Genomic DNA, 23,658 nt, shown 5'->3' with positions numbered 1-23,658 from the left:
CGCTTCAGGATGGCTAAACATTCGGACGCCCTGAGGATCGGGAATATGGCTGGGAGGTATCGACGGCTGTAACGAGACGCAAAGTAGTGCCTCGGACTATCGCGGAGCGAGAGGGAAGTTAGACCATCTCCGATATACGAGAAAATCGGATCTTCCGGGTTCGGATACGAGATCGTCAATGACCGTAGGCGGTAGCTAGTATCCGGAGGCTCCTTGAGCAGAAGGGGACGTCGCATTACTTCGCACTGCATCACTTTGACCGAGAGTGAGCGCAGGTTCGGCATGCGCAGAAGGAGGAGGGGGATAGCACGACATTGATTTGGATGGGTATATCGCCCGGTGAGCGACAGCGTATGCAGACGCGGCCAGTCCATATTAGCCATCTCCAAGAGCGGTGCCGTCTCGACAGGGAGGGTGAGCGACTCGGCGGTGTCGGACATGGCAAGAACAAGCGCGCGGAGGTAGCTCGTCTCGTAGGCGTACGCTGGCTGTATGTTTGTCTTCCGCAACCGGCTTTGCGTCTCGCGCCACTGACATGGTGTGTATATGAATTCAGTGAGCCGACAGCCGTGGGATGTCGGTGACAGGTCGGCCGGGATGGGGGACGGTGGGGGGAATATCCACGCCGAGTCTTTGTCGATGGAAATAGACGTGACATTAGGATAATCCAGGCATTTCGTGAGAGCGTACCAGGGCACGCCTCCCGGACACAGAAGGAATGTGACAGCACGTACGTTGGGAAGGTAGTCGAGCTCGAGACCAAATGGAGGAGGGGGAGGGATTTTGACGATACTGTTGCCGGAGGAGTCGACCAACGGCATAGGTACCATCATGCCGTTATAGAATCCAGCAGCATAGACCTCTTCGATCTTATGGAAAGCGCGAATGTATTTGATGTGCCTTCGTATGAGCCTATTAGGGTGGACACATAGGTGACATTATCGTATGAGCTAACCTAACATGCGCACGAATAGCCTCCGGTGGGACGCCGCCAAAGCGAACTATAGACTGACACTCATGAAAGAGGACAGGCATACAGTACGAGCGCATGCGCTTGCACGTCGTCGATAGATTCTTGAGAGCAATGCTCTGTTCATCGGTTTGCGTTCTGAGAGCTGCGACCTGAACAAGGATGCAGTATAAAATGTCCTCGTTGAGACCATCAAGTCTGCAAGTGGTGAGCAGATGTGCGTATGTGAGGACAATGATCCTTACCTGGAAATCTTGGCCATGGTGACATGGGGCCGTCGTCGTGGCAAAACACCGAGTATAAATGGGGCAGGACGGAATGTACACTGTACAGTGCAGCCAGATGTGCGACGCCGATCCGCTTAGGCTTCACCCCAAGTGTTAACCGGAATTCGATCAGTTCAAAGTCGCCTCAGATGACTGATAGACAGACAGAGCAAGAGAGAAGTGAGAGCCTAGAGACCAAGAAGATGACCGGGAGGTGGCCGTTAACGCGAAGGAAGGAGGAGCGAGCGCACTGTGCATAGGCGCCTGCTGGGTATGCCGAGTTTGTACGTATTTGGTACGCACGGCAATCGGGCGCTTGTAGTATGTACCTGCCGTGTTTAAACGTGCTCGGAGTGGTCCTCCTCCTTCATACTATAGTAAGATTGAACACTGCGCTTTCGGCCTCATCGGTATCGAAAAAAGCTATGGGCTTCAGGTATGTTCTCAGATCAGACAACGGCAGATCGTGATCTTATTTTCCACCAGGAGAACTTGGGACCATGAGTCCCCGAGTACTAATCAATCTTGCGGCTAGACTCCAACGCCGACGGCTCTAAATTTTCTCAAGAGCACCGTAACCGTGGTGTTAAACCTCAAGCCAACGTTGTTGCTACCACTCGGAAAACTCAGCTTCGATGTGCACGGCATGCGCGAGTACTCGGAGATACTTACTGATCGCCACATGTCCCCACGCTCTCCGGTGCGCTGCGCCGGAGCTCATGTACCCTACAACGACACTGGCAGGTGTCGCACACTCGAGATTCGCGAGCACTAAATCCTTGGTATGTCAGATTCAATTTGTGACGCGCTTCGCGCTCGGATGATATGGAAGCGTCTGAATCATGCCGCATGTCGCATTCCACATCCTGTTCTCGCGCTGATCGATTGGATACGACGGCGCCCTAGAGCGACAGCGTGGACATGAGATGTTCGACTGCGGCATCGTCCGTGGGGCATAAAAAAGGTTACGAATGGGCCCGCAGTTTTTTAATTTCGTGAAACGGTGAGCTCGGAAACTATCCCTCGCTGGTGGGGCCGGTGGATCAATGGTGAGTGGAATTTCTTGATGTATTTTCCATACGAGCGAGCTGAACAACAGAGATATAATAGGACAATTTCGGGAGCTGTGTACTATCCCGAGTCTCAACAGGTGTTCCACGATGGTGATCGATAACCAATGTACGGGCCGTCGCGTTCGCGAAACACCGAACATACGCTAGCACAGGGAGATGTTGCGTTGCAGACTAGTACATATCTGAGTATCCCCTTCTTCTTCCTTTAGGAACTCGTGGACTACGGCGCTCCGCAAATGGAACAATAAGGGTTGCACGATGTCCGCGGAGAACAATCAGCAAGTACTGTGTTGTTCACGGGAGCTCTGCGAGGGCAACCGAAGACAGCACCGTCCTCATGGACGACATGCGCCGATCCCTATGTAATTACTAGCCCTGTGATGCGTATGTATGATACGCTCCGAAGCAATCGTCCACCTCGTCAGACGCTCACCAAGGAGAAAACTCCGCTTATCCGATTCCGCCCAGACGATCTACTATCCCATGCGGTACGAGCATAAAGTCTGTGAGGGACTCCCACTTTCACAAGGTCTCTTCGCTCTCATCCCCTCGCTCTCACCCCCTCGCTTCCAGCTTACTCGTCAATGGCGTCCACCGAACCTGCCCCGGACGACTGCCTACTCGTGCCCTTGAAAGCTCCCCCCTTCTACGGAACTCTGGAGGAGTATCTCTCCACCTGTGCCGTGAGTTCCATGCGCGTCAGATACACGCATCGTCTATCCATACTCATGCTTTACACCATGCAGGCTGATCACATGCGCCATGCTAGAGTAGGGCTCTCACCCATGGCGCCCCTCGGGTATTCCCGAGTGGCCGACGACGCGCCGCTTAGTGTCAAGCCCCCTACCGTCGCTCGCAGTCGTCCGATGCCTGCGATTCCCGTTGATGATTCTGCTCGCGCTCGCAAAAAGGGCAAAGTGGTGCAGGTGGGCGACGCCACCCATTTCATGGTCTTTCAGGAGCTCGCCACTGATGGCACTCTTAAGGCTAGCATTCCACGGTTGTCCGACAGGAGGAAAGAAATCAAGCAGCTATTCGATTCGAATATCACGCGTCTCTCTGCGGCTGGTTTAGGACTTGCTCGCATCGTCGAACCCATGAAGGCCGAGGTTCATCGCCGTACCGGCACTGCGACTCGCATGGCGGGTTTGCAAAGGGCGCATAAGGCTCAAGATGCACTGTCGCTGATGCCGCTCTTCCCGGCATTCATCGGTGAGTTTCATGTCAATTCTTTCTTCATCGTGGGCACTCGCATTGATTCATTTCCTTAGCTAAGCTCTATACGATCCGCACTGTGCGTCTTACCATCTTTCGCTTTAACATGGGTTGTGCTGTGACTGAAGCAGACTCACAGGAGCTAGATTTGAGCTTTCACCCTCACCATCCTGACACAATATTCCGGTTAGGGATCGATACTGGTGCGTCCGCTTCAGCCCTTGTGTTCCCATGTCCGAGCCGCGCCTTACCGCTCCGCATTCAATGCAATATTTTAGCTTCGTTATCTTCGTAAGTACACTCTCACATTCGGCTCAGCGACATCAGCTATCATGGCATGCTGAGACGGCTCCACGCGCCCGCAGATGGACTTATGGTTCAGATTTCCAACAGATACCTTCTTTGCTAGCTCAGAGACTGGGCTATCTTGAGTTGGAGGAGGATGAGGAGGATGACGACGACGACGATCAGGACGAGGGCGAGAATGAGGGCGAGGACGCAGACGAGCAAGAGCAACAACAAAAACAAGAGCAAGAGGAGGACGAGGAAGAATCAGAACCTGACACTGTCCCTTGGCACGTTAAACAAGTTACGGCTCACATATCAGGGATTAATACCGTGATACCGGTGGACGTTGACGGCGAAGAGGTTCCTTTTCCAACGAGTGGTGCGCCCCAGGGTCCTAATGAATGGTCGGCTTATTACGGAGACGGCTCCGCTGTCTGTACGTCCACCTTCCGCGCGTTTGCTTTGTTCATCTCGAGATATCGTTCACTTACTGCGATTCTGGCCTTATCGTAGACTTGCGCCATATTCCAGACAGCTCTATCACAGCCCATTTCCCATGCTGGTCTTGGAAAAACAACGACCAAGCCACATGCCGATTGGCACTCCAGAGTGTCCTGGCTTTCGGTGCAAACCACGCCATCATTTCATTACCTCCTGTTGACGGCCTCATCGGATTGGGCGTGCCAAAGTATGTTACCTCTGATCTCTTACGGTGCTATTGCGACGTCGTGCTGACAGGTTTTGTACACTCCAGTGTGCGACCGTTGGCATACCATACTGGGACCGTCTCTGAGAGAACGGTAATGTGCCTTGGCACGGTGGCCGCTTGAGTGTTGTACTTATGTGGATAATTTTCAGCAATTTTTCGACGCTTTAGAAACGCCGTTTCCCCGTGTCTACGAGGTACGCAGTGCATCCCCCGAGCTTACGTGAGACAAACCTGGACCACCACCAGCCACGTCGATTCTTAATCAAATTGAATTATCCGGAAGATGTGGATGAGTGCGAAGAAAACGGCGCGTGAGTACTAGTAGACTCCTTTTTGCGAGAATGTGGTGGTTTATTCATCGCGCCCCCTAGGATCGACTTCATGTATATGGGGATCAGGTTCCCATGCATACTCAAACCCGTGTTCACGCCGAAGCTCGCGGTGTACGCAGCAGAGACGCCAGGGTCCCCCTGCGACAGGATGTGGATGCTTGGAATGCGGGCGATGAGTCTCCTTGTTCCCGACGGTAACAACGGCTTCTCCGAGTTCAAGATCAACATGGTCAATCCGAACAATGAGAGCGTCAAGGCATATCCCGTTTTCGCGAACATGATTCATGTATTGCTTGACACAGGTGCGCGCATTATGCTTGTCAGTCTCCGCCGTACGCACGCCCATTTATGGCATTCATTGCGTCACTAGGCACATCTAAAACTTATCTGCCCAAGGATGTCCACGACGAAATCAGGGATAGCTGGCTGGGCAATTCGCAGGCCATCCTCAATCTGCAAGCCAATCGGAAGATCCAAAGCTACTGTGGTCCGGAGCGAAACTTGGACGATTGCGAGGTCGTTTTCACATTCATCGGTCAAGACGGTGGATCTGTTGACTTCCGGTGCCCCGCCAAGCCGTTCCTCAAGTCGTACTTCCCTTTGCCTTCTCATGGGCAGGAGACACCACCAAGCCGCTACTGCTCAACAGTGATGCACTGGTCTCCCGGGATGGATGAAATGACGGGCGAAGTCACCATAGCAGACAGCAAGCGCAATTACTGGGTGCTAGGCTCCGTCAGTCGCTCTTTGATGCATCACCCGCGCTCACTGACGCATATTCATAGAACTTCTACTGGTCGGCCTTCGTCGAGCACGTCGGGCCAATCAAGGATGAAAGAGTGCCGGAAGCTGACTTTTCGCACTACTCTGAACCCTACGTCCGGCTCGCACCGCAGAGGGCTCTGAAGCCAGATGGAAGCATGGGCTATGGCGAAAGATTTCACCTTCTTCCGAGACCTCGCTCCGAGATTCCACCCGCCAACCCAGGAGACCTGAAGCACTTGCCAGTCGTTGCCTGTGTCCAGTAGTGAGTTCTTCTACGCCGGCGCCGCGGTGCCTCACGCTGACATCATTCTGCAGCGACCGCATCCCCCTAGCCTCTATTCTGTACAAGATCTGCTATGAATCTGCTTTGTACTGTCCAATCTCCCGCTGAATGATATGTCCCTGTGCTTGAAATCGGCTTGATAGATGTTCCCTACCATCCAAGTCGGATTTGCGATGTTTCCTGGCGGCGGGCGCTCCATAAATGTTGTCGGAATGTATAAGTCTCTTGTCTTTCCCGAGACACCGCTCTCAGCGCTCGGTCTTCTACGCCGCGGTCGTCGTGAAGCTGTACAAGGGCGTTGGTCGCTGGGAATACCGCTGCAAAGCCCTCTCGCAGCACCAGACGATCTCCATGTCGACTACGCTGTGGCCCACGCCCCGACTCGCAAGGTGGGAGACGTAAATTCACTCGCCACGCACAGGACGTGCATAGGGATCCAAGTAGGAATGCCCACCAACGTCCTTGCGAAGGAAGTCAGCGGCTTGTTCATGTCCGAGGTCAATCTAGTAAAATGTGGTATCGCTACAAGTGGGTATATAGGATGATCTAGTGCCAGTCCGGTGGAAGAGTCCTCGTCATAAGCTTCTATGGGGCCGCAGACAGCCGCGTCTTCTTTTGCGTTTTTGCCCGATACTCGATGCCCGCGTACCATGCCCCTCCGAGCAGGGTTATTCCGATCCCGAGGGCGTTGACGCGTGATATCGTGAGGTTGAAGACCGCCACCGCGAGCACGATGGTCAGAACTTGTTTGACGTTCGCTGCCAGTTGTGATTGCAGGGTTAACGGAAGTTACTCGCGGCTCAATGGGTGGACTTCACCTGCAACCGTCATGTTCAGCGCGCCGACCTTTCCGTTCGCGGTGAAGCTGACAACGTTCAAGCCGAACGCGATGCATCCGTTGATGAGGAGCAGGAACAGGTGCCACCAGGCTAACGCAGGTGCGCTAGCGCTGGGTGCGGGGTCGCGCATGCGTGCGAATTCGCCAGAGAGGTAGGCGTACCCGACACACTGTACGAAAGCGAGTGGAGACATGCGTGCGAGGAGGTCGAGTGGGTGGAGGTTCAGTGGTGGGGGTATAATGAGGGTGTTTAGGAAGCTAGATGAGCTGGATCGGCTCGCGAGTTTGGCGGTCGCGGTCGATGGTGTTCGAGATTGAAGAGCGTTGGTGTAGATTGTTTTGAGGGCGGCAAGAATGGCACCGAGCAGCGTCAGTAGGAGGCCCATGTACGTGAAGGAGTAGTCGCCATAGGTTCTGCAGTAAGAATCAGCTATGGAAGGCCAGACATGTAGTGATTTGGCATACGCGAGGACAACGCCAAACATGACGGGTGCTAAAGCGATTAACCGCTCCGCACTTAAGCGGGTTCCGAGAATGAGAGCGGAAAGGAGGGTGGTGAATATAGGTGTCGCGGCCCGCACGACTTGGTGGAACTAGAGCGATGTGAGCATGCTGGACATCTTAACTATGTATCCGCCTACTTACAGGGACGGTTACGAGGTGTAATGAGATGTTGCTGACCGCGATATTGACCGCGTAAAGCACGCTGAACGCCGCGAGCACTGCATAGCTTTTCGCGTCCAGACATGCCGGAGTGTAAAGCTTCTTCCTTCTCAGCACATATCCTCCGAGACTGCCACAAAACGCATGCACTGCCGTTAGCGTGTACGGGTACGGGAAGCGCACCAGCACGCCTTTATTGTAAAGCGTTAAACCGAGGTTGAATGCAAAGTACAACGCTAGCCAGAACGCCTGCGAGCGTGTCCCGGATAGAGCAAAGCGATCGCCTCGCTTGGTTTTCCGCATGGGGGATGTTTGGGCCGCGGCTGGAGCTTCTGGAGCAACTACAGGCAGTGACGGAGAAGGCGGTACGCTCTGGGGGAACAGCGGTGAGGCCACCAGGTCGAACGCCGGGGTGAATGTGATGTCTCGGGCAAACACAGCTCGCTGCCTCGGAGAACGACCGGGTCGTGAGTGCAGCGTCGGAGAGTGCATGCGGTTCGCCAAGGAGGGATATTGCAAATCGATAGCGCCTTCATAGCCGTCTACACCTGGCCCTAAGCCGTACGTGGCGCGACCTGGTAGATGAGGATTCCAAGCGAAGAGCGAAGCGTGGCTAGCGTATGCAGGGAGGTCGAAGTATCCCGAGTGTTGTCGCACCCCTAGCTCCGCCGGGGAGTTTGGGCTCAGCAGCGGTGAGCGCATCTGCCACGATGTCGCCTAGTAGATAGCTCTGGCCGCACCCGGCGAGGAGGGAGATGGAAGACCGTGGACGAAGCGAGATGGCGGTCAAGAGCAGCTTCGGGATGGTTGAGACGGGAGCCACGTGGTTATCTTATCTCCAGGTTCAGACTCCGATACCAGATCTACTCTCCGCTGTGGCTAGGACCTGCGGCCCACCGTCCTTGAACTTTGGCTAACCACATCTCTCTCCTCAACCACTACCACCCACCACCCTTCTGGGATAGCGGAGAAACCGAAACCGCGAGCTAACATGTCTTCTCCTGCTTGTGCTCTCGCTCTCGCAAACCCCAAGAAGAGGGTTTTAGCAGACTCTGATACGGAACAGCGCGATCCGAAGAGGACTAAGCCTCAAGACGATCCCTTGGAGAACGAGTTGAAGAAGGAGACGAAGGACAAGAAGAAACGGCGGAAGAAGAAGCGCAAGGTGCCCGTGGTACTTGCCCAGGACCTCGCAGAAGCAGACGCGCGCGTCGTGCCCGGGGCATCAGGATCGCGCTCGCGGTCTCGCTCTATGACTTTGGCAGTTACCCCGGCTCCCGATGAGCGTCTCAGGGAGCTAGCTGCCTTGTCTTCGCCGTGTGCTGGCCCCTCCAAGACTACGTCTCGCGAGGCTTCGCCCTCTCGTTCAAGCTCCAGCAAGGGCAAGGGCAAGGTCCGAGCCACTCCAGACTATGCAGTCGCGCAGGATAGGCGACAAGACTCCACCGGTGTGGAAGGTCAAGTCTCAGCAAAGTCAAACGTGCGTTCGTCCGATCCCCCCTCCTACTGCATCGTTCCCGATGTTGACACCCCTTCACTGTACGCTGCCCTCTCTAAGGCTGTCTCTCGCGACCCCTCGCCGTCCGATGCAGGTTCTAACAAAGGCAAGGGCCGAGCCACTCCTGATTGTGCATCCGCGCAGGACAGTCAAGAGCGCATAGCTGATCTGGAAGGTCAAATGTCGACGAAGTCGAACGTGCGTTCATTTAATACATCAAATACCACGCCACTCACGATGCCCCGGCAGCTGGTAACACAACACGAGACGCTGTTGTCCTCTTTCCAGCAGTCGCTCTCCTGTCAAATCTGTCTCGACCTCATGCACAAGCCCTTCGCGCTTGCCCCTTGTGGTCACTCTGCTTGCCACCAGTGTCTCGTCAACTGGTTCAAGGCTCCGCCACCGGATGTCCCTGCTCACGACGTTCTTCCCGTCTGGTTGCGCAAGAAGACCTGTCCGCATTGCCGCACGGTGATCAAAGACAGGCCCATAGTGATTTGGACCATCAAGGACATGGTCGCTACCCTAGTCAAGAGTGGACTGGCGCCAGCGCCCCTGCTGCCACTGGCTCCGCCTCCCGAAGAGGGTGCCGCGAACGCCGATCCCTGGTCAGGTATCTTCCGCCCAGCGAACAGGAATCACGACATCTTCCCCGACTGGCAGCCGCCCGAGCTCATGCAACAGCTCATGGGGATGCGGGACGACGAGGATGGCGGGATCTACCGATGTGTTGACTGCCACCACGAGATCGAGGACGGTGCGTGCTCGCAGTGCGGGCGCGTGTATCCAGGGCACAATCCGCTTGACCACCATCCGGACGAGTTCGATGACGACGTCGTCGGACACTGGGCAGCGCACGAGATCCTGGACGACTCCATGGACGAAGATGAAGACGACGACTTTGTCGCGGCAGACCATGGCGGAGGCGGAGGGTTGGCCCGCCTGCCAGTGGAGATGATCCGGCAGCTGTTCATGCTCAACGGCCCCGGCGACGCCGATTCCGACAGCCTCTACACAGACGAGTCCGGGGACGACGCTGGTTTTGCAGATGAGCAGGTTCTGGCGGACTTCGTGGCCGCCCATCCTGGCCACCATGCATATATCGAACGCGTTCAGCACGACGACGGAGACGACGAGGAAGGATACGAGAGCAGTTTCATCGACGACGACGGCAACGATGAAGATCGGCCGCGCCGGCGCCGTGCACCCTCCGTAGACCTCGATAGGGACTCCGTTATCGACTTGTCAGAGGCGGACGAAGAACCGGCTGTGGACGACGGGCAAGACGACGAAGTCCAATTTGTCGGCTTTGGCAGGCGACGCGGCGGGCTGGCAGCCCGGGGGAGGGCAGCGATCGTCATCACCTCGGAAGACGAGGAGGATGAAGACAGGTTCGCGAGCGAAGGTGGCGCGAGCGACGACGACGGGTAGGTGCCTTCTACGTAAAGGCTAGACTTGTGCTCACCACCACCTTGCCCATAGCGATCTGGCCGCCGAGGTCGCCGCGCGTGAATAGTGCGTGTCCCCGCTTTTATACATATGTCGACGTCACAGAATCTGACGTCGTCTCTATGCAGTGATATGTACGGAGACGATGGCTCCGTGCCGCGGCGCGGCGCGCTCTACGACGAATTTTCCGATGAAGACGGCGAGGGATTCGACGACGAGTATAGCTCTTGAGCTGTCATTGACCCGGCTCCCTTCTTTCTCACTCAATGCAGCTAGCATATTGTATAATTCCGGGCAGAGATGCCATGCGCGCGGTATGAATTGCTTATGCGTGTCGTTGGCGATGAACGCGGCCTAGGTCTGAGCAGCTGAACACGTCGAGGCTCGCAACACTTCAGAAACATACTCGGTGCCGATGCAGACTTCACAAGCACTGTCATCCTCAACGCAGTATCCAGTGCCAGAGGAGGGAACACGCCGATGTTCGTCGGTACACTGTCGACGCCGACAGTACCGGGCGATTGCCTTCAACTGAATGTATGGGAAGAAGCGTCCACGGCATGGCTTTCCGTTGGGCTGCTCGAGTACGTGAACTCCGAACGGGGCGGAAGGGTGCGGGATCGTCCTGGACTGATGTGATATAGCCGCAAGGGTCCGGGTCGTGCGGAGAAGCCACCGCTTATCCGCTGTCGATAACCAGGCCTTGGTCATTCGACGAAAGCCCTAGAACGACCCTGTGGCACTCGGTGAGTACCGCTACGTGGACTACAGGAATCTAGAGGGGGCTTGACTCACAGACGCACAGGTGGTCGCAGGTGGTCGCACTAGTGAAGTGCACTGCCCACGCCGATTCGGTGCCCCCCCTGTATTCGGGGGTGCGTCGTGCTACAGAGTTTAGCCTGGGCCCCTCCTAGAACATCACAGCATTGGCACGATGTCCGTGTATCATGTGCAGAGATGATTTCAGACCAAGCGTTGCTCGCGGGAAGGTTACACGGCAGACAATTGTGCGCGCGCAGGTGGAGTAAATGTGCAGTGCGTTCTCTGCGCACGGTGTCCCGGTCCTTCCGCCAGCAAACCCGTGATAGGTCAGTGAGGCGAATCAAGCGGGATGAGGGAGTAAACATGTGGAGCGCAGCTATAGCGTCCGAGAATCCGAGTACATATGTTGCACTTCGCGTGTTCTTCGCGGCGACTGTTTTCTGACAAGAACGCCGCACCGAGCGGACGGTCGGCCTGCGGGTGTACACGAGTCGTCCGGTATCTGTAGAAATGCCTGATACGAGACCGGGACTGCGGTTCGCTTCGCGGTGGACAGCTACCACGTTTACGGGGAGATGCATCGTATCGAGAAGTATTCTCAGGGCTCGTTCGGATGTGAGGCGTTCGGGCATTTCTCCCGGTCCCCATGTTGCTACGGATGCTTTGCGATAGAAGTGACGCCCCAGAAGAGAACCACATGATAGCTCTGTTGTTCTGAGAGGTGCTACTTGTTGTCACGAGCAATTTGAGAACAGCTGGGGGCATCGCGCACGGGTGGTCGATATCCGAGATAGATTCAGTGGGACGGCGACTCTTCGGGCCCCGGCGGAGGGCGCTAACTGAGCGTGCTGTGTTTGTTGCTGTGTGTACTTAGGCGCCGCATGCATGCGGGGAGTTAGCCAGAGACCGTCCTTCCGACGGGCCATCGAGGCGACTACTACTACTACCAGACTGCTTTTCAAGGGCTCCCCTACCCCGCCACGCGTACGGAGGTATTTGTGGTCGCACTGGCTAAGAGAGGTAATCGCGGTTGCACTCGCTCCATGGCGAGGCTACGACGATGTCATGCGACGAGCCGCGAGCGGCCGCGAGCACGCAGCGGTGGCACGCGAGCCACCGCGGGAAGCGACTAAGATTCGTCGCTGGGCCAAGATTGACTGAGAACGCGTATTTTTCATATGTATACTCTGACGGAAAGGTTCAGGGAACACTCGACACTGCGCATATTCATCGACATGCGGTTGTGCCCGCTCCAACGGGCCGACATCTAGTAGTTCCCGCTCAGAAGGGACGGGAGACACTTCACTATACGGCGCGCATGGTATCCGCTACCGACTTCTCCGGCGGTTTCAATCTGCGAAGATACTTTTGTTCCTTCTCCCATGGATGACCTGGTGCGTTTATTGTTCACTTCGGCTTGAGGCTACTGCTGATCGTCACGATAAGGAGAAACCACACGACCAGTATCAAGCCCGCACTGCCCCAAATCCATAGGGGAAGAATTTGAATACTGTATTAAATCCGATGCTTCCCAGCGCACATAACGTCCGCGCGCCGGCTCGAGATTGTGCGTCCTTGGCACCCATCTCACCCCTCATCCGCGTGAGCCGGAAACCACATGTTGTCTGAAGCCTTCTTTTCTCAAGCTGATCTGTTGGATAAACAGCACCCTGCATTACACAAGGGACGATGCGATCATGGATCTTCGCTGTCACTCGCCGGGGCAACAATTTGTGTGTGACGGCGAATGGTGTGCTGCCCCGTCAGTGAAACGAGCACATTCATCCTGTTTTATTGAGCTCGAAGTTGGCTTACCGCTTAGCTAGTTTTGCTGTACGGATCGCGGTGCTGCGCACGGTGGCGATAGCGCTGTATGAGGTGCATCGATGTCAGTATGCTCCCGAACGCCCGGGACATATCAAGTCATCAGGAGGTGATCCATATAGGATAGGAAGCAAGGCTAGACAGCTGGACTGTGCGATCCCAGAAACGACCCTGGAGAAGTTGGAACACGTTCCGGTGCCCTCATGTGAGCGACTCCCACTTCTTTGGCTAAGAAGCTGACAATCAGCAGGGTCAAGGCTTCGGCGCGCAGTCGGCGAAGAAGAAGTAGGAGAACGACGTATTGTTCTGAGTGTGCGGAAGAAGGAAACGCGCGGGGCATCGTGCTTCTGAGCGACGAGCACAATTGCTCAACGGTATCATGCGGCATGCCATGGGAATCGCGCTCAGGCGTGGTCCCCCGCATCAACAGACGTCCGGCGGTGTCCCCGAGTTCGCGCAACATACCCTCGCCAACACCCCCTACCGTCTATCCCACGCCGCGATCTGGCTTGAGATACAAAAGCCCAGCATCATCGCCGCGACCCTCCAGGTCCCAACGCCTACCCCCGCAGACCCCCCTCACCCAGCTTGACATCGAACGATGGCGACCCAAGCTTCCAAGGACGATAATGAGCCCCATCATTCCATGTTCTTCCCCTTGACGCCTCCACCCTTCTCAGGGACGCAGGAGGAATTTGTGTCGAATCGCATTGTGAGTGCTACGCGTGTCACTTCTTTCGCGTCTTTACGCGACCTCGCACTAACTCAAATACAGGCCGATCTCATGCGCCACCTTGGAAAGGTGTCACCGGACGATATACCTCCGCGATACTATTTGGTATCGAAGGACGGCTCGCCCATTGTGCCGCCACCCGTTGTACCGCCGCCCGAAGTTTCGGACCCAAAGCCTGCTGAACAGGCTAGGTCTAGGGCTAGCGACATATGGGGAGCATCTTCGCAGGTATGTCTCGTAACCGACTATGTCTTGTCGATGGTTCTCATCATTGTCTCTTAGGGTGCTCGCAATGTCGGGTATGACCCGCCGTCGCCTAATCTCCCACATCTCTCTGCCAACTTGCAGAGCCCTCGATTTGTCGATGCACTGAGGGCGGAGTTGCCCCAACTCATCAGCAACGCGCCCCTCCACGAACTCCAAGAAGGGATCAAGTACGTGGATGCGCAGTCGCTTATACCAATTCATTTTCCAGACGAATCCAGTGAGCGTACATCCTCGGTCACGCTGCAGCCTGTATACTCACCTTGCGTGTCTACCTAGGGGCTCTCTATACCCTGGAGATTGTAAGTCTAGCCTGCACACGTATACTCTGGACTCGGTACATCGCACTTACGCAGAGGTTCCAGCGTTTGGATCCATCCATTCATCCGCAGCATATCGATGACGTCTTTTATCTGTCTATCGACACCGGTGAGTAAAGCTTGGCGTTCAACCTCAAGCTATCATTGGGCCGTCACTGACTTTCATATCCGATTGCGCATTTCAGGAGGGCGTACAACGTGCGTATACTGGGATCGATGACCCGCGTTACGATTGCTTACTGCCAGGTCTTACTGAAACATGTAATCATCTCTCCAGGTGGTTTTTTGGCAAGAACTTTGGGAACATACCTAGCCGCAATCAAGCCACCTGCCCGTGGACCGAAACGGAACTTATGGGGTTGAAGTTCAGAAGAACTGTTGTTCCCATCGACCACAAAACTCATAGGGTGCTCCCTTTCGATACGCGTGGCACCCCTAGTGAGTCCGAAAGTGAATGGACGGTGCCCTATTTGGATCGATCTACCCTTTGTGCGTGTGCAGCCACATATACCGTTATGCTAACCTAACTATATGGCTCATCTCACCGATAGATGCACGCCATCTTCCGAATGGCATCATCAGGACCAAATTTCCGTGCTGGTCCTGGAAAGACGGAAAGCCGGATACATATCTCTTCGAACTCCCCTGCGTACTGGCCTTTGGCGCGAATGAAGACCTCGCCCTCAGAAACTTCGACGGCAACATCGGATTAGGGGTGCCACCATTGTGCGTTGAATTTTGTTTGCCTGTGATGTCGTGGTGAGGTTCAACGTGCTGAGGATCATCCTATATCCAGGCGGAGGCCGGTGAAAGATTTCAGCCAATCCGGGCGTAGTAGCTATGTAAACATCTTGATATTAGCTTACGTACGGGAGCGATGCTTACATCTGGTACAGCAATTTTTCGACGCCTTGCAATTGCCTCATCTGCAGGTCTACGACGTAAGCACCTTGCTCTACTTCATGTTTTTCTTTGCCAATTTACGATGACACTGATATCACACATCAGTCTCATCAATTCTTGATCAAGTTGAACCACCCAGATAAGCTTGCTGCTTGCCAGGCAAAGAACGCGTGAGTACGCTCGAGCCCTGCATGCCTTGTCAAGATGTGCTTACTGTCCGTACCAAGCCTGGACTTCTTGTTCTTTGGCCCCGAATTTCCCAGCCCGCTAGTACCCGAATTTACCCCTCGTCTTCTCGTGACTTCTGTCGCTGGTGAACCAACCGAGACCCAGCCTGCGTATACACACTGGATGGTCGCCTTGGAGTCTATTAGCCTCGTCGATTCCAAGGGCAAGCACATCAAGATTCCATTAGTCCGCCCTGAGCAACCAAAGACACAGGGTAAAGGTGATAACCCACATGGCCGGATCGTAACCCCTTCAGCAACATCTAGTACTCCGGCAACACCCCCTGCCGCGACGAACTATTCCACTTACGAGGTCGCTCGTGTGGCACTTGATTCAGGTGCGTCGTGTTCCAGCTGTCTGTAATCCACTCTGATGGTCCTCATGACTGACTATTATCTGCACCAACGCAGGCTCGACTCTGACGTTCCTTCCCCTCCACGCGGTAGAAGCAATTCGTGACTTATGGTTGTGCAACAAAAAGGAAGTCCTATCACTGAAGGAGAACGTGGAAGGCAAAGTCCATCTCTATTGTGGGCCGGAACGAAACCTCGATCAGTGCGATATCATCTTCACGTTTGCGGCCTTGGACGGCTATATTCGGACCGAGTTTCGGTGCCCCGCAAAGCCCTTCCTCAAGTCAAAGACTCCGTTGCCTTCAGAAGGTTCCCGACGCTCTCCGCAATATTTCCAATGCAATGTGTCTGCTTTCAAGTTATCGGGAGTCCCGGAGCCCGCTTTCCACATCCTTGGCCTGGTAGGTCGTGTTTTCACCAACCATGTCGACAGGAATTGACACTATGTTTCAGAACTTCTACTGGTCGTCCATCGTCAAGCACTGCGGGCCGACTGAAGCGCACCCTCGTGCGTATGTTCAGCTCGCGCCCCAGAGAGCGATACGGTCGGATGGTACTATGGGCTCCGCGGAAGACTTCGAAATACTTCCTCACCTGCCGCCAAAGTATCTCAAGCGCTAATGATATTTGTTGATGGCTCTGTTCATTCGCATCTTTTCGTTGTAACATGATGACTCGGATGGCGCTCTACCGTATGGATTGTGATGAAAGCCTGAAATGTCTAATCGAGACCTTGTCTCCTATCCCAAGTAGTACGATATCGCGACTTATGCATTGTTTGACGAATCCGCCCCTTACGTGGCTGCCGGCCGGTTTTCCCTGACCGGCGGAAGTCGCATTTGATTTCCGGTATGCAGTTGAGCTACCGGCCACGATGACATTGATCAAAATTAAACGGTAGTGATTTAGTTGGGGGTCGCTGAGAGCGAGCCGCTCATCGTAGGGATCCGCTACTGGTACGGATGCTGTTGGCAAGGCCCGCGGATGAGAAGATCTGAAGCTTTCTTGTCTCCCCTACAGACGATGTGTGATCTTGTCGAGGAGGGGAGGACGAAGGACGAAGCTTTCGGAAGCCTGAGCGGAGCCGCGGCGGCGCTCAGCGCTCAATGCAAACACTGACAAACACGCAGACGTCGGGCGCGAATGTGACGCTCTGACTGAGTTCGTCCCTACAATCCTTCTTTTCGTTGCTGCAGTCATCATCGTCTACGTCCGAGTGCTCGCTGTCGCCATCGTTGTCACGCTCGTGCTCGTGGATATCTCCTGGAAAACAGTCTCATCCTCAAGCTGGATTTGCCTTCTCTTGGCTAAGCCACTGAGGTCAGAGCGACCTGTGGATCTGCATTCTTGGCTGTAATGGCGGACTATTGGTACGAGCTTCGCGCATTCCATTCGTACAGGTCTAACTGATTTCTCAGTCTTCGCCTGGAGAATCTCATTCCGGACGTTGTACACCGCATTCTACAAGAAATGACGGCACTCCGGAATGACGCTGAAGACGACGAGCACTCGATCAAGAACTTGTCATGCACATCTCGACGGATGCGCTCTCATTGTATGCCGATCTTGTTCCGCAGTTGTTACGGAAGCGCCGATTGCAGCACGGTTCCACCGGTCTCCATCCGTTCATTCGTCAGGTAGGCTTATTGAATTACCTCAGTGCCGTGCGCCCCTCGTCACTCACTTACTTGCAAGGAACATCGTCTATAATTTCGTGATCCACGACCCTCGAACCTACTGGATCTATGAAGGCCAACATTGTCCACCCCCAACTTCTCATTCGCTTGAATATCCGGAAGATTTACCCTTGTTTGGCATGGATCTCTGCTACTTCCCTGCGGTGCAGTCCGTCACATTCGACAACGTCCCTGAAGGCGTTCCCTGGTCGGCTATCATGCGATGCCTAAAGCACCCTGGTATCACATCTCTGTCTTTCCGCAAACGTTCGACGTGGACGTCTGCGTCATCAGAAATCCCGTCCGACCTCTCTCTTCACATCCCTCAGCTCACGAGGTTTGCATACACCCCTTCTCAGTGGCGCGAGGCCGAGATCGTGGAGCAAAGGGCCAGCCTACAAGATGTGTACGCTACCGAGTCAAGCTACCTCCGTGCGCTTGTTCTCCCTATGTCGGCCATGGCTGAATCCCTCACCCTTCCCGTTGAGACGGCCCCGCTTCTGGAGATGGCGGCTAGAGACTGGCCTCGCCTTCGTACGTTGGCACTCACCGGCCTGTATACACATCCGGATCAATGTCGTGCCATCCCCTTCTTGCTCCTACGCATGCCGAACCTACGCTCGCTTTCCATCGAAGTGGCGCAATCACCTAGGATGCTGCGCCCCCACCTACTCAAAGTGCCTTCCCATAACGTCTATCATCTGCGTTCATTGACGGTCTCGTATCCAAACCCGGACGATCCCATATTTTCCTGCCTTGGGGACGGTCTGACGGCTCTTTCACTTCGCGACGCTCCGAGACACTGCTTTCACGAACGCTTCACTCCGGCTTCGCCTTGCTCGTCATCTCCCATCCTTAGTTCCTCTGAATGTCTGACCATTCTGAAACGTATATCCGCCCCTTCTCTGTCTGTCCTCGAACTGGTCTATCATGCGGACGCCGTGGAAGAAGAGCTCCTGCAATACCTGACACGGACATTCCCGCTCCTACAGGAGCTCGAACTACACAGATATAAAGCATTCCCAGACGAGAGTGTCCCCTACGTAAGCATTTCATTGCGCCCGCTATCAACGTCCTTGTAGCACCGTTTGTGCTTACTCGCGCCACAGCTGCACATCGCACGCACGCTCAGCTCTGTCAAGTATCTGCGCGCGCTGTACCTCAACCTCGACATCCGGGACGGACCGTACAAGCCGTGGTACGTCTCGAGCGCCTTACTCCAGTGGGAGAAGGCCCGCAACGCCCGCGGACGAGAACTGCTCGGGATCCTGCAGACCGGGGCGTACTTCGAGTACGTCGCGTTGCTCCTCCACACTATGCTCGATTGCACATGGACGCTATACCGCCCGGAATGGGCGCCCCGGCCGCAGATTGACTGGCGCTCGCTATCTCAAACGTATGTCTTGCATCCTGGTGTCGCGTGGAGAGCGTGCCCCCGCTGACAGTGGCTCTGGACAGGGATTCGTTGGCGCCGGTCATCCCGTTGGGTTTCTTAGGCTGAGCATCGAGCCTGCGTCGACGCCGCATTGTCTTTCGGACGCGACTCCGTGAACGCCCATGCTATACCGCCGCCTCTCGTCCTAAGCGCCCTTGTGTTTGTATCGTTCTTACTACCCTTATGCCAGTACGCAGTCTGTCATGTACGATATCTGACAGGACAATCCTATTGACGGTCAGCGAGTGTATGTTCCTTCCTATTGCTCTCCTTCGTCGCTCCTGCTCCTGCTGAGGTTTTACACGACCTATACTTAGCAGCACCTACACACGGGTTCTGAGCAAGCCCTTGACGGCATACACTTTGCATACGGTCCGGGCAAGGCCGTTGACGTCCTACGGGTCATGGCCTAGTGCAAGCACTCTCCTAAGGCCCCCGGTGGGGAATACCAGACGATACCAAATTGGAATAAAGAGCTCGTGAGCGCCTTGAAGAAGACATCATGCGGTATGTATATTACATCCGATCAGCTTTCCAAGCACGAGCACATCTCATCGTGACCGATAGACGGATGATCGTGGGACTCTCAACGCGGAGGAAAAGTAGCTTCCTGACCTTTAGCTATCATCTGTGGCGACGCTCCAAAGTGCCTCCAAGTTGCCCCGGATCGTATTGCGATGTCACCATCCGACGATGCGCCGACGAGCCGCCACCTCCTGCTCCCACTCGAAGCCCCACGGTATGAATATTGGCGACCCGGATGGACAGAAGCACCCCATGTCTCTGCTCAAGCTGTACGCCCCCATTCTGTGGGTTATACGTCGTGCCAGACAGTTGCTGACACGGGTCGACTTTCTGCTTCTAGGTAGATGCTCTCCGCTACGCCGGCAGGCGCAGTGCGAGCATATCCGTGCCAGACGGGTATCTCCTTCCTGATAGCGACACCGCGCCACAAGGTCCGAAAGGCCTCTCAGGCTCAGATGGCACCAGGGGAGCAGCCCTTACGGTCGACACCGACGCCACTCGTCATACTGGTGACGGGTCCGATTCCGATTCCGAGGATGGCAGCGCCGGCGCACAGGTACGACACGCCTCTACTTCCGGTCTTTATATATGCTGGTTTGCCTTGCTCAAACTTTTTATCGCAGGGTAGCGGCAGCCGCAGGACACACGCATGGAGGAAGGGAGACACACCGCATGTGGCGGCCCTATTAGGAAAAGAGCGGGAGGTTGATCGCCCCGCACCAGCGGCACCTTCCGTCGCAAGGGATCCATACTTTGATATGGTGGCAGACGTTAGGGCCGAGACACGCAATTCAGTAGGCAGTAAGTCTTTAACGCTTGAATGACTCGCCGGCTTGATGACCACCACTTACGCGCCGCAGAGCATCTTTATACCGTGAAAACGGTGCGCTTCCACTCAGTCCGTGCTAGTGACGATTTCTGACGAGCCCGACGGACAGACGCTAGACCGCAGAAGACATTACCATCATGTCTCCCAGTCGTACCACCTGTCGATTGATACAGGTAAGCAACATGAGTGCAGGCACGCTCGCGCCACAGACTTATCTCGCACCCGCTTCCAGGAGAACCAGATACGTGAGTCCCACTGTATTATATCTTGAACGGACATTCACAACTAACGAATCCTCTCCGTGTCCGGCGATGCTTCCAGATGGCTATATGCTTACGGATTCCAGAAAATCATAGAAGACGGCGAGGGTACTTACGCGTGGTCCCGGGTCGAGGCAGAAAACGGCCACATACACATGAACCGTTTCGTCGTTCCCATCCCGAGCGACGGCCTTTCTTGGGAGCTCCCGGGCCCCTTTCCCACAGAGCACGCCCCGTCGCCTCCGCTGGAATGGACGACAAGGCACGCCGACGGTGGACTGGCTTGTACGTTTGCAGCCCCATATTCTTCCTACCTGCGGCCGCGTTGACATCCTGTACGACTCGCAGACCTCCGCTACGTGCCGCATGGCATCCTCCAAACGGAACTGCCACGCTGGCATTGGAAGGATCGGCAGCAGAGCTCGACGCCGCTGAGGATCCCCTGTGTCCTCGCATACGCTGCCAATCGCAGGCTCGCCATGCAGGTTCGCGCTGGGCACATCGGATTGGCTGTACCTAGGTATGATGTCTACCCCTGTGGTATTCCCAGTCTCTCGGCCGCATATTGACTGCTTACCACTTGACTCGCACCATCAGTGCGGGGAACTTTACAGGGGACCCTTCCGTTTCTAAACCGGTACGTATTCACTCTAGATTGCGTAGCGAAACCCTACTCACCCTAAAGGGAATGCTAGTCATTCTTCGATGCCCTCGAATCATCACCTGATCTACAGCTCGACGAGGTATGCAATCCACTCTCACGGCGATGTATCTACAGGAAGCTGAGAGCAGCATTCAGCCCCGCAAGTTCCTGATCAAACTGAACCACCCAGACGTCGAGGAGGAATGTTTGAGGGGCAAAGCGTGAGTAGCGAGATGTTTAGTCCACCCTAATGCTCCTGCTCATTTGATCGCAGCCCGAGCCTGGTGTATTTTGGAAGCGCGTTCCCGTGCATACTGCAACCGCAGTTCACACCTAAGCTCTTCGTCTACGGCCGGGTCGACGTCGACGTTTCAAGCCCATTGAAGTACGAGCATTGGCGGCTCGGGCTGAGCTCCATCAGTCTCGTTGACGCGGACGCGCCGGACGACATTCTCACAATCGACCTCGCGAATCGCGCTGTCGAGCCGTCCAATGACGGCGACACTGATCCCTCAGCTGATAAGACGGCTCGCGACTACGTACAGGTTATACTCGACACAGGTGCGGTTCCCTCGCATTATCACGCTGCACGCCGTGACATTGCCTTCGGCGTCCAACGAACTGACCGATATCCCGTCCAGGCTCGACGCACAGCGTCCTTCCCCGGCGCGCTGTGCAGACAATCTCCACCATATGGCTACGAAACAAGGAAGAGCTGAAGGATGGCGGGACCGTCCACGCTTATTGTGGCCCCGAACGCGACTTGGACAAGTGCGACATCGTGTTCACGTTCAGAGGGCTGGATGGTGCCCCAGTGAAATTTCAATGCGCTGCGAAGCCGTTCCTCCAGTCGCCCTGGGCGTTGAAGACCGCCAGCGACGCTGCGGGTGAGACGCCTAGACACTACTACAGCAACATCCGAGCGCACGTCCCGGGCGAACCCGAGGAGGAAGAGAGTTGCGACGTGCCCTTCGTCTTTGGCACGGTGCGTCCTATGCATGATCTAGGAGCATGATATGACGTGATACTCACATAGGATGTCGTAGAGCTTCTATTGGGCGGCATTTGTCGAGCATTGCGGGCCCGTCCGGGCCAAGGACACCTCCGAAATTCACGAGCCGTACGTTTGCCTGGCCGCTCAAAGGGCGACCATGCCGGATGGAAGCATAGGCTACGCGAAAGACTTTCACGTACCTCCGGATCCACCACCCAAGTCCTCCGAACAGCCTGCGAAGCATGAGTGGCCAGCCTCAACGACATAACTCCTCTATCGAATGCGGGATGGTATTGATACAATGAAGTTGCATCCGACTCAGAGGTGGTATGTGGGTGCGCCGCGCTGGACCCATGTGTACGTTAACCGAGGTGGGCTGCCACTGAGCGCGATGTCGAACACCGACCTGTACGAGCTATATAGTACGATTATGCGATTGCATATATACGTGTGTAACCCCTTGAATGAAAAACGCTATCATATTGTACTGAGCACTAATCGCCCTTCGTATCATGGGTGAATGGACCTGAATGGACGTCCATACCGTTGCCTGCGAGGCCGCGACTAACGCCCGACACGCGGTCATGTGCATGCGCCACACTCGATGCCGCCGTCGCCGCCGCCGCACCGACGACGATCGACGCCGAACCGGCTCCGACAACCTTCACTGAGATTCACTCCTTCTCGGCTCCCTGTCAGCTCTGTCTCCCTCTCTTTCGTTCGTCACCCGCCCAGTGCTCGCCGCCCGTCTTTCCTACCCCGTTTCAGCTGCTATTTGCTGCAACCTGCCGACCCGCACATCCAATTGCAACTTAATATGTGGGGCCCCGCTTGCTTGATTATGATATCCTGCAAAGCGACGGATCGGGAAGGTAGTAAACGACGAGAGCTGTGACGCGACTATCTGCTGGGTGGAGCATCGGACAGTTCTTCCTCGCCGACCGAAGCCTTCGACGTTTCGAGATCGACTTCCGGCGTAGGTGGAACTTACCGCCGGGCTGGTTTGTGGCTCAAAGCAGCTGCTTTCTGTCTGGATTGAGCACAGCGGTGTCGACGCCAGCACGTATAAAACGGCGACATACATCTGCAATCGGACAAGTCTTTCCCCCTCTAACCCCCAGCGAGAAACCTCCACGCGCCAGTACCTGCAGAAACGCGGACGAGCTGTAACCCCCGCCTCTTCGCCAAGTCGTTGCACAAGGACTTCCTATGCTTCCGCCTCTTCCACCGCCAACCGCGCCATGCCGACTCATCGCCGCGGGTTCTGCCGTGGCTGGTCGTCTCGCTTCGAGCCTCGTGCCGCCCGCAAACGTTATCGGCGATTCGCTCGAGTTGCACGCGTACGGTCCTCCACCGCGCGGTTACCGGTCGTTCCGTGTCCTATCTGGTACTCCCAGCGCGAACCTCGCGCGTGGCGACCTCGCGACGACCGTGCGGTGGAGCATCACGATCGCATCCCCGATCCAGTGCGCGCAGCAACGCGCCTGCCCAGCGTCTGTGCTTCAGCTTGGCTTCAGTCCACGCCCGCTTACGCCCGCTTCGCCGCTCTGACATTTCTCA

At 55.5% G+C, this 23,658-nt stretch overlaps 8 protein-coding genes across 8 annotated transcripts; 6 read left to right on the top strand and 2 right to left on the bottom strand.

Moving 5' to 3' along the window:
• Positions 1-13: 13 nt before the first annotated feature.
• TRAVEDRAFT_74799 (uncharacterized protein) lies at positions 14-1,456 on the bottom strand (the record flags this gene model as incomplete). Its single annotated transcript, XM_008045619.1, has 4 exons — positions 1,216-1,456; positions 956-1,168; positions 125-900; positions 14-66 (listed from the first exon to the last, which is right to left on the bottom strand). Exons 1-4 carry the CDS (start codon positions 1,230-1,232, stop codon positions 14-16), a joined length of 1,059 nt encoding a protein of 352 aa, XP_008043810.1. The 5' UTR covers positions 1,233-1,456.
• A 1,425-nt stretch (positions 1,457-2,881) lies between these two features.
• TRAVEDRAFT_74798 (uncharacterized protein) lies at positions 2,882-6,009 on the top strand (the record flags this gene model as incomplete). The annotated part of the gene is made up of 14 exons (XM_008045618.1): positions 2,882-2,992; positions 3,056-3,521; positions 3,581-3,603; positions 3,664-3,727; positions 3,803-3,815; positions 3,890-4,248; positions 4,326-4,500; positions 4,567-4,612; positions 4,671-4,715; positions 4,768-4,832; positions 4,893-5,155; positions 5,224-5,588; positions 5,639-5,880; positions 5,934-6,009. The coding sequence occupies exons 1-14, from the start codon at positions 2,894-2,896 to the stop codon at positions 6,007-6,009; spliced, it is 2,301 nt and encodes a 766-aa protein (XP_008043809.1). The 5' UTR covers positions 2,882-2,893.
• Positions 6,010-6,486: 477 nt separating this feature from the next.
• Positions 6,487-8,011, bottom strand: TRAVEDRAFT_174313 (TPT-domain-containing protein; the record flags this gene model as incomplete). Its single annotated transcript, XM_008045617.1, has 4 exons — positions 7,385-8,011; positions 7,205-7,332; positions 6,720-7,153; positions 6,487-6,659 (listed from the first exon to the last, which is right to left on the bottom strand). Exons 1-4 carry the CDS (start codon positions 7,892-7,894, stop codon positions 6,487-6,489), a joined length of 1,245 nt encoding a protein of 414 aa, XP_008043808.1. The 5' UTR covers positions 7,895-8,011.
• A 359-nt stretch (positions 8,012-8,370) lies between these two features.
• On the top strand, positions 8,371-10,657 carry TRAVEDRAFT_31619 (uncharacterized protein). Its single transcript, XM_008045200.1, has 5 exons — positions 8,371-8,882; positions 8,961-9,098; positions 9,150-10,327; positions 10,383-10,415; positions 10,478-10,657. Exons 1-5 carry the CDS (start codon positions 8,394-8,396, stop codon positions 10,578-10,580), a joined length of 1,941 nt encoding a protein of 646 aa, XP_008043391.1. The 5' UTR covers positions 8,371-8,393; the 3' UTR covers positions 10,581-10,657.
• A 2,879-nt stretch (positions 10,658-13,536) lies between these two features.
• Positions 13,537-16,357, top strand: TRAVEDRAFT_23834 (uncharacterized protein; the record flags this gene model as incomplete). The annotated part of the gene is made up of 14 exons (XM_008045145.1): positions 13,537-13,647; positions 13,711-13,896; positions 13,951-14,152; positions 14,212-14,234; positions 14,325-14,361; positions 14,438-14,450; positions 14,530-14,690; positions 14,804-14,978; positions 15,049-15,094; positions 15,149-15,193; positions 15,261-15,325; positions 15,383-15,720; positions 15,794-16,137; positions 16,190-16,357. 14 exons carry the CDS (start codon positions 13,537-13,539, stop codon positions 16,355-16,357), a joined length of 1,914 nt encoding a protein of 637 aa, XP_008043336.1.
• Positions 16,358-16,916: 559 nt separating this feature from the next.
• Positions 16,917-19,283, top strand: TRAVEDRAFT_74794 (uncharacterized protein). Its single transcript, XM_008045616.1, has 6 exons — positions 16,917-17,106; positions 17,155-17,373; positions 17,432-18,455; positions 18,522-18,808; positions 18,871-19,094; positions 19,165-19,283. Exons 1-5 carry the CDS (start codon positions 17,093-17,095, stop codon positions 18,911-18,913), a joined length of 1,587 nt encoding a protein of 528 aa, XP_008043807.1. The 5' UTR covers positions 16,917-17,092; the 3' UTR covers positions 18,914-19,094; positions 19,165-19,283.
• Positions 19,284-19,524: 241 nt separating this feature from the next.
• TRAVEDRAFT_52616 (uncharacterized protein) lies at positions 19,525-22,366 on the top strand (the record flags this gene model as incomplete). The annotated part of the gene is made up of 14 exons (XM_008045305.1): positions 19,525-19,641; positions 19,713-19,928; positions 19,996-20,173; positions 20,233-20,255; positions 20,311-20,374; positions 20,434-20,446; positions 20,523-20,746; positions 20,810-20,981; positions 21,059-21,098; positions 21,157-21,204; positions 21,240-21,325; positions 21,379-21,665; positions 21,746-22,089; positions 22,151-22,366. 14 exons carry the CDS (start codon positions 19,525-19,527, stop codon positions 22,364-22,366), a joined length of 2,028 nt encoding a protein of 675 aa, XP_008043496.1.
• Positions 22,367-23,307: 941 nt separating this feature from the next.
• Positions 23,308-23,649, top strand: TRAVEDRAFT_52615 (uncharacterized protein; the record flags this gene model as incomplete). The annotated part of the gene is made up of 1 exon (XM_008045304.1): positions 23,308-23,649. The coding sequence occupies one exon, from the start codon at positions 23,308-23,310 to the stop codon at positions 23,647-23,649; it is 342 nt and encodes a 113-aa protein (XP_008043495.1).
• Positions 23,650-23,658: the final 9 nt, after the last annotated feature.

This window comes from Trametes versicolor (assembly GCF_000271585.1).
Source record: "Trametes versicolor FP-101664 SS1 unplaced genomic scaffold TRAVEscaffold_12, whole genome shotgun sequence".
Taxonomy (NCBI): domain Eukaryota; kingdom Fungi; phylum Basidiomycota; class Agaricomycetes; order Polyporales; family Polyporaceae; genus Trametes; species Trametes versicolor.
The sequence above is the reverse complement of the archived record's forward strand: the minus strand, read 5'-3'. Positions and strand labels throughout refer to the sequence as shown.

Excerpts from the sequence above, each read along its gene's own strand:
- TRAVEDRAFT_74794 (XM_008045616.1), top strand. Across the intron at positions 18,456-18,521 it reads CAGACGAGAGTGTCCCCTAC|CTGCACATCGCACGCACGCT; the intron begins GTAAGCATTTCA and ends CTCGCGCCACAG. Across the intron at positions 18,809-18,870 it reads TGGCGCTCGCTATCTCAAAC|GGATTCGTTGGCGCCGGTCA; the intron begins GTATGTCTTGCA and ends GGCTCTGGACAG.
- TRAVEDRAFT_31619 (XM_008045200.1), top strand. The coding sequence starts at position 8,394 with ATGTCTTCTCCTGCTTGTGCTCTCGCTCTCGCAAACCCCAAGAAGAGG. Across the intron at positions 8,883-8,960 it reads AAGTCTCAGCAAAGTCAAAC|GCTGTCTCTCGCGACCCCTC; the intron begins GTGCGTTCGTCC and ends GCCCTCTCTAAG. Across the intron at positions 9,099-9,149 it reads AAATGTCGACGAAGTCGAAC|CTGGTAACACAACACGAGAC; the intron begins GTGCGTTCATTT and ends ATGCCCCGGCAG.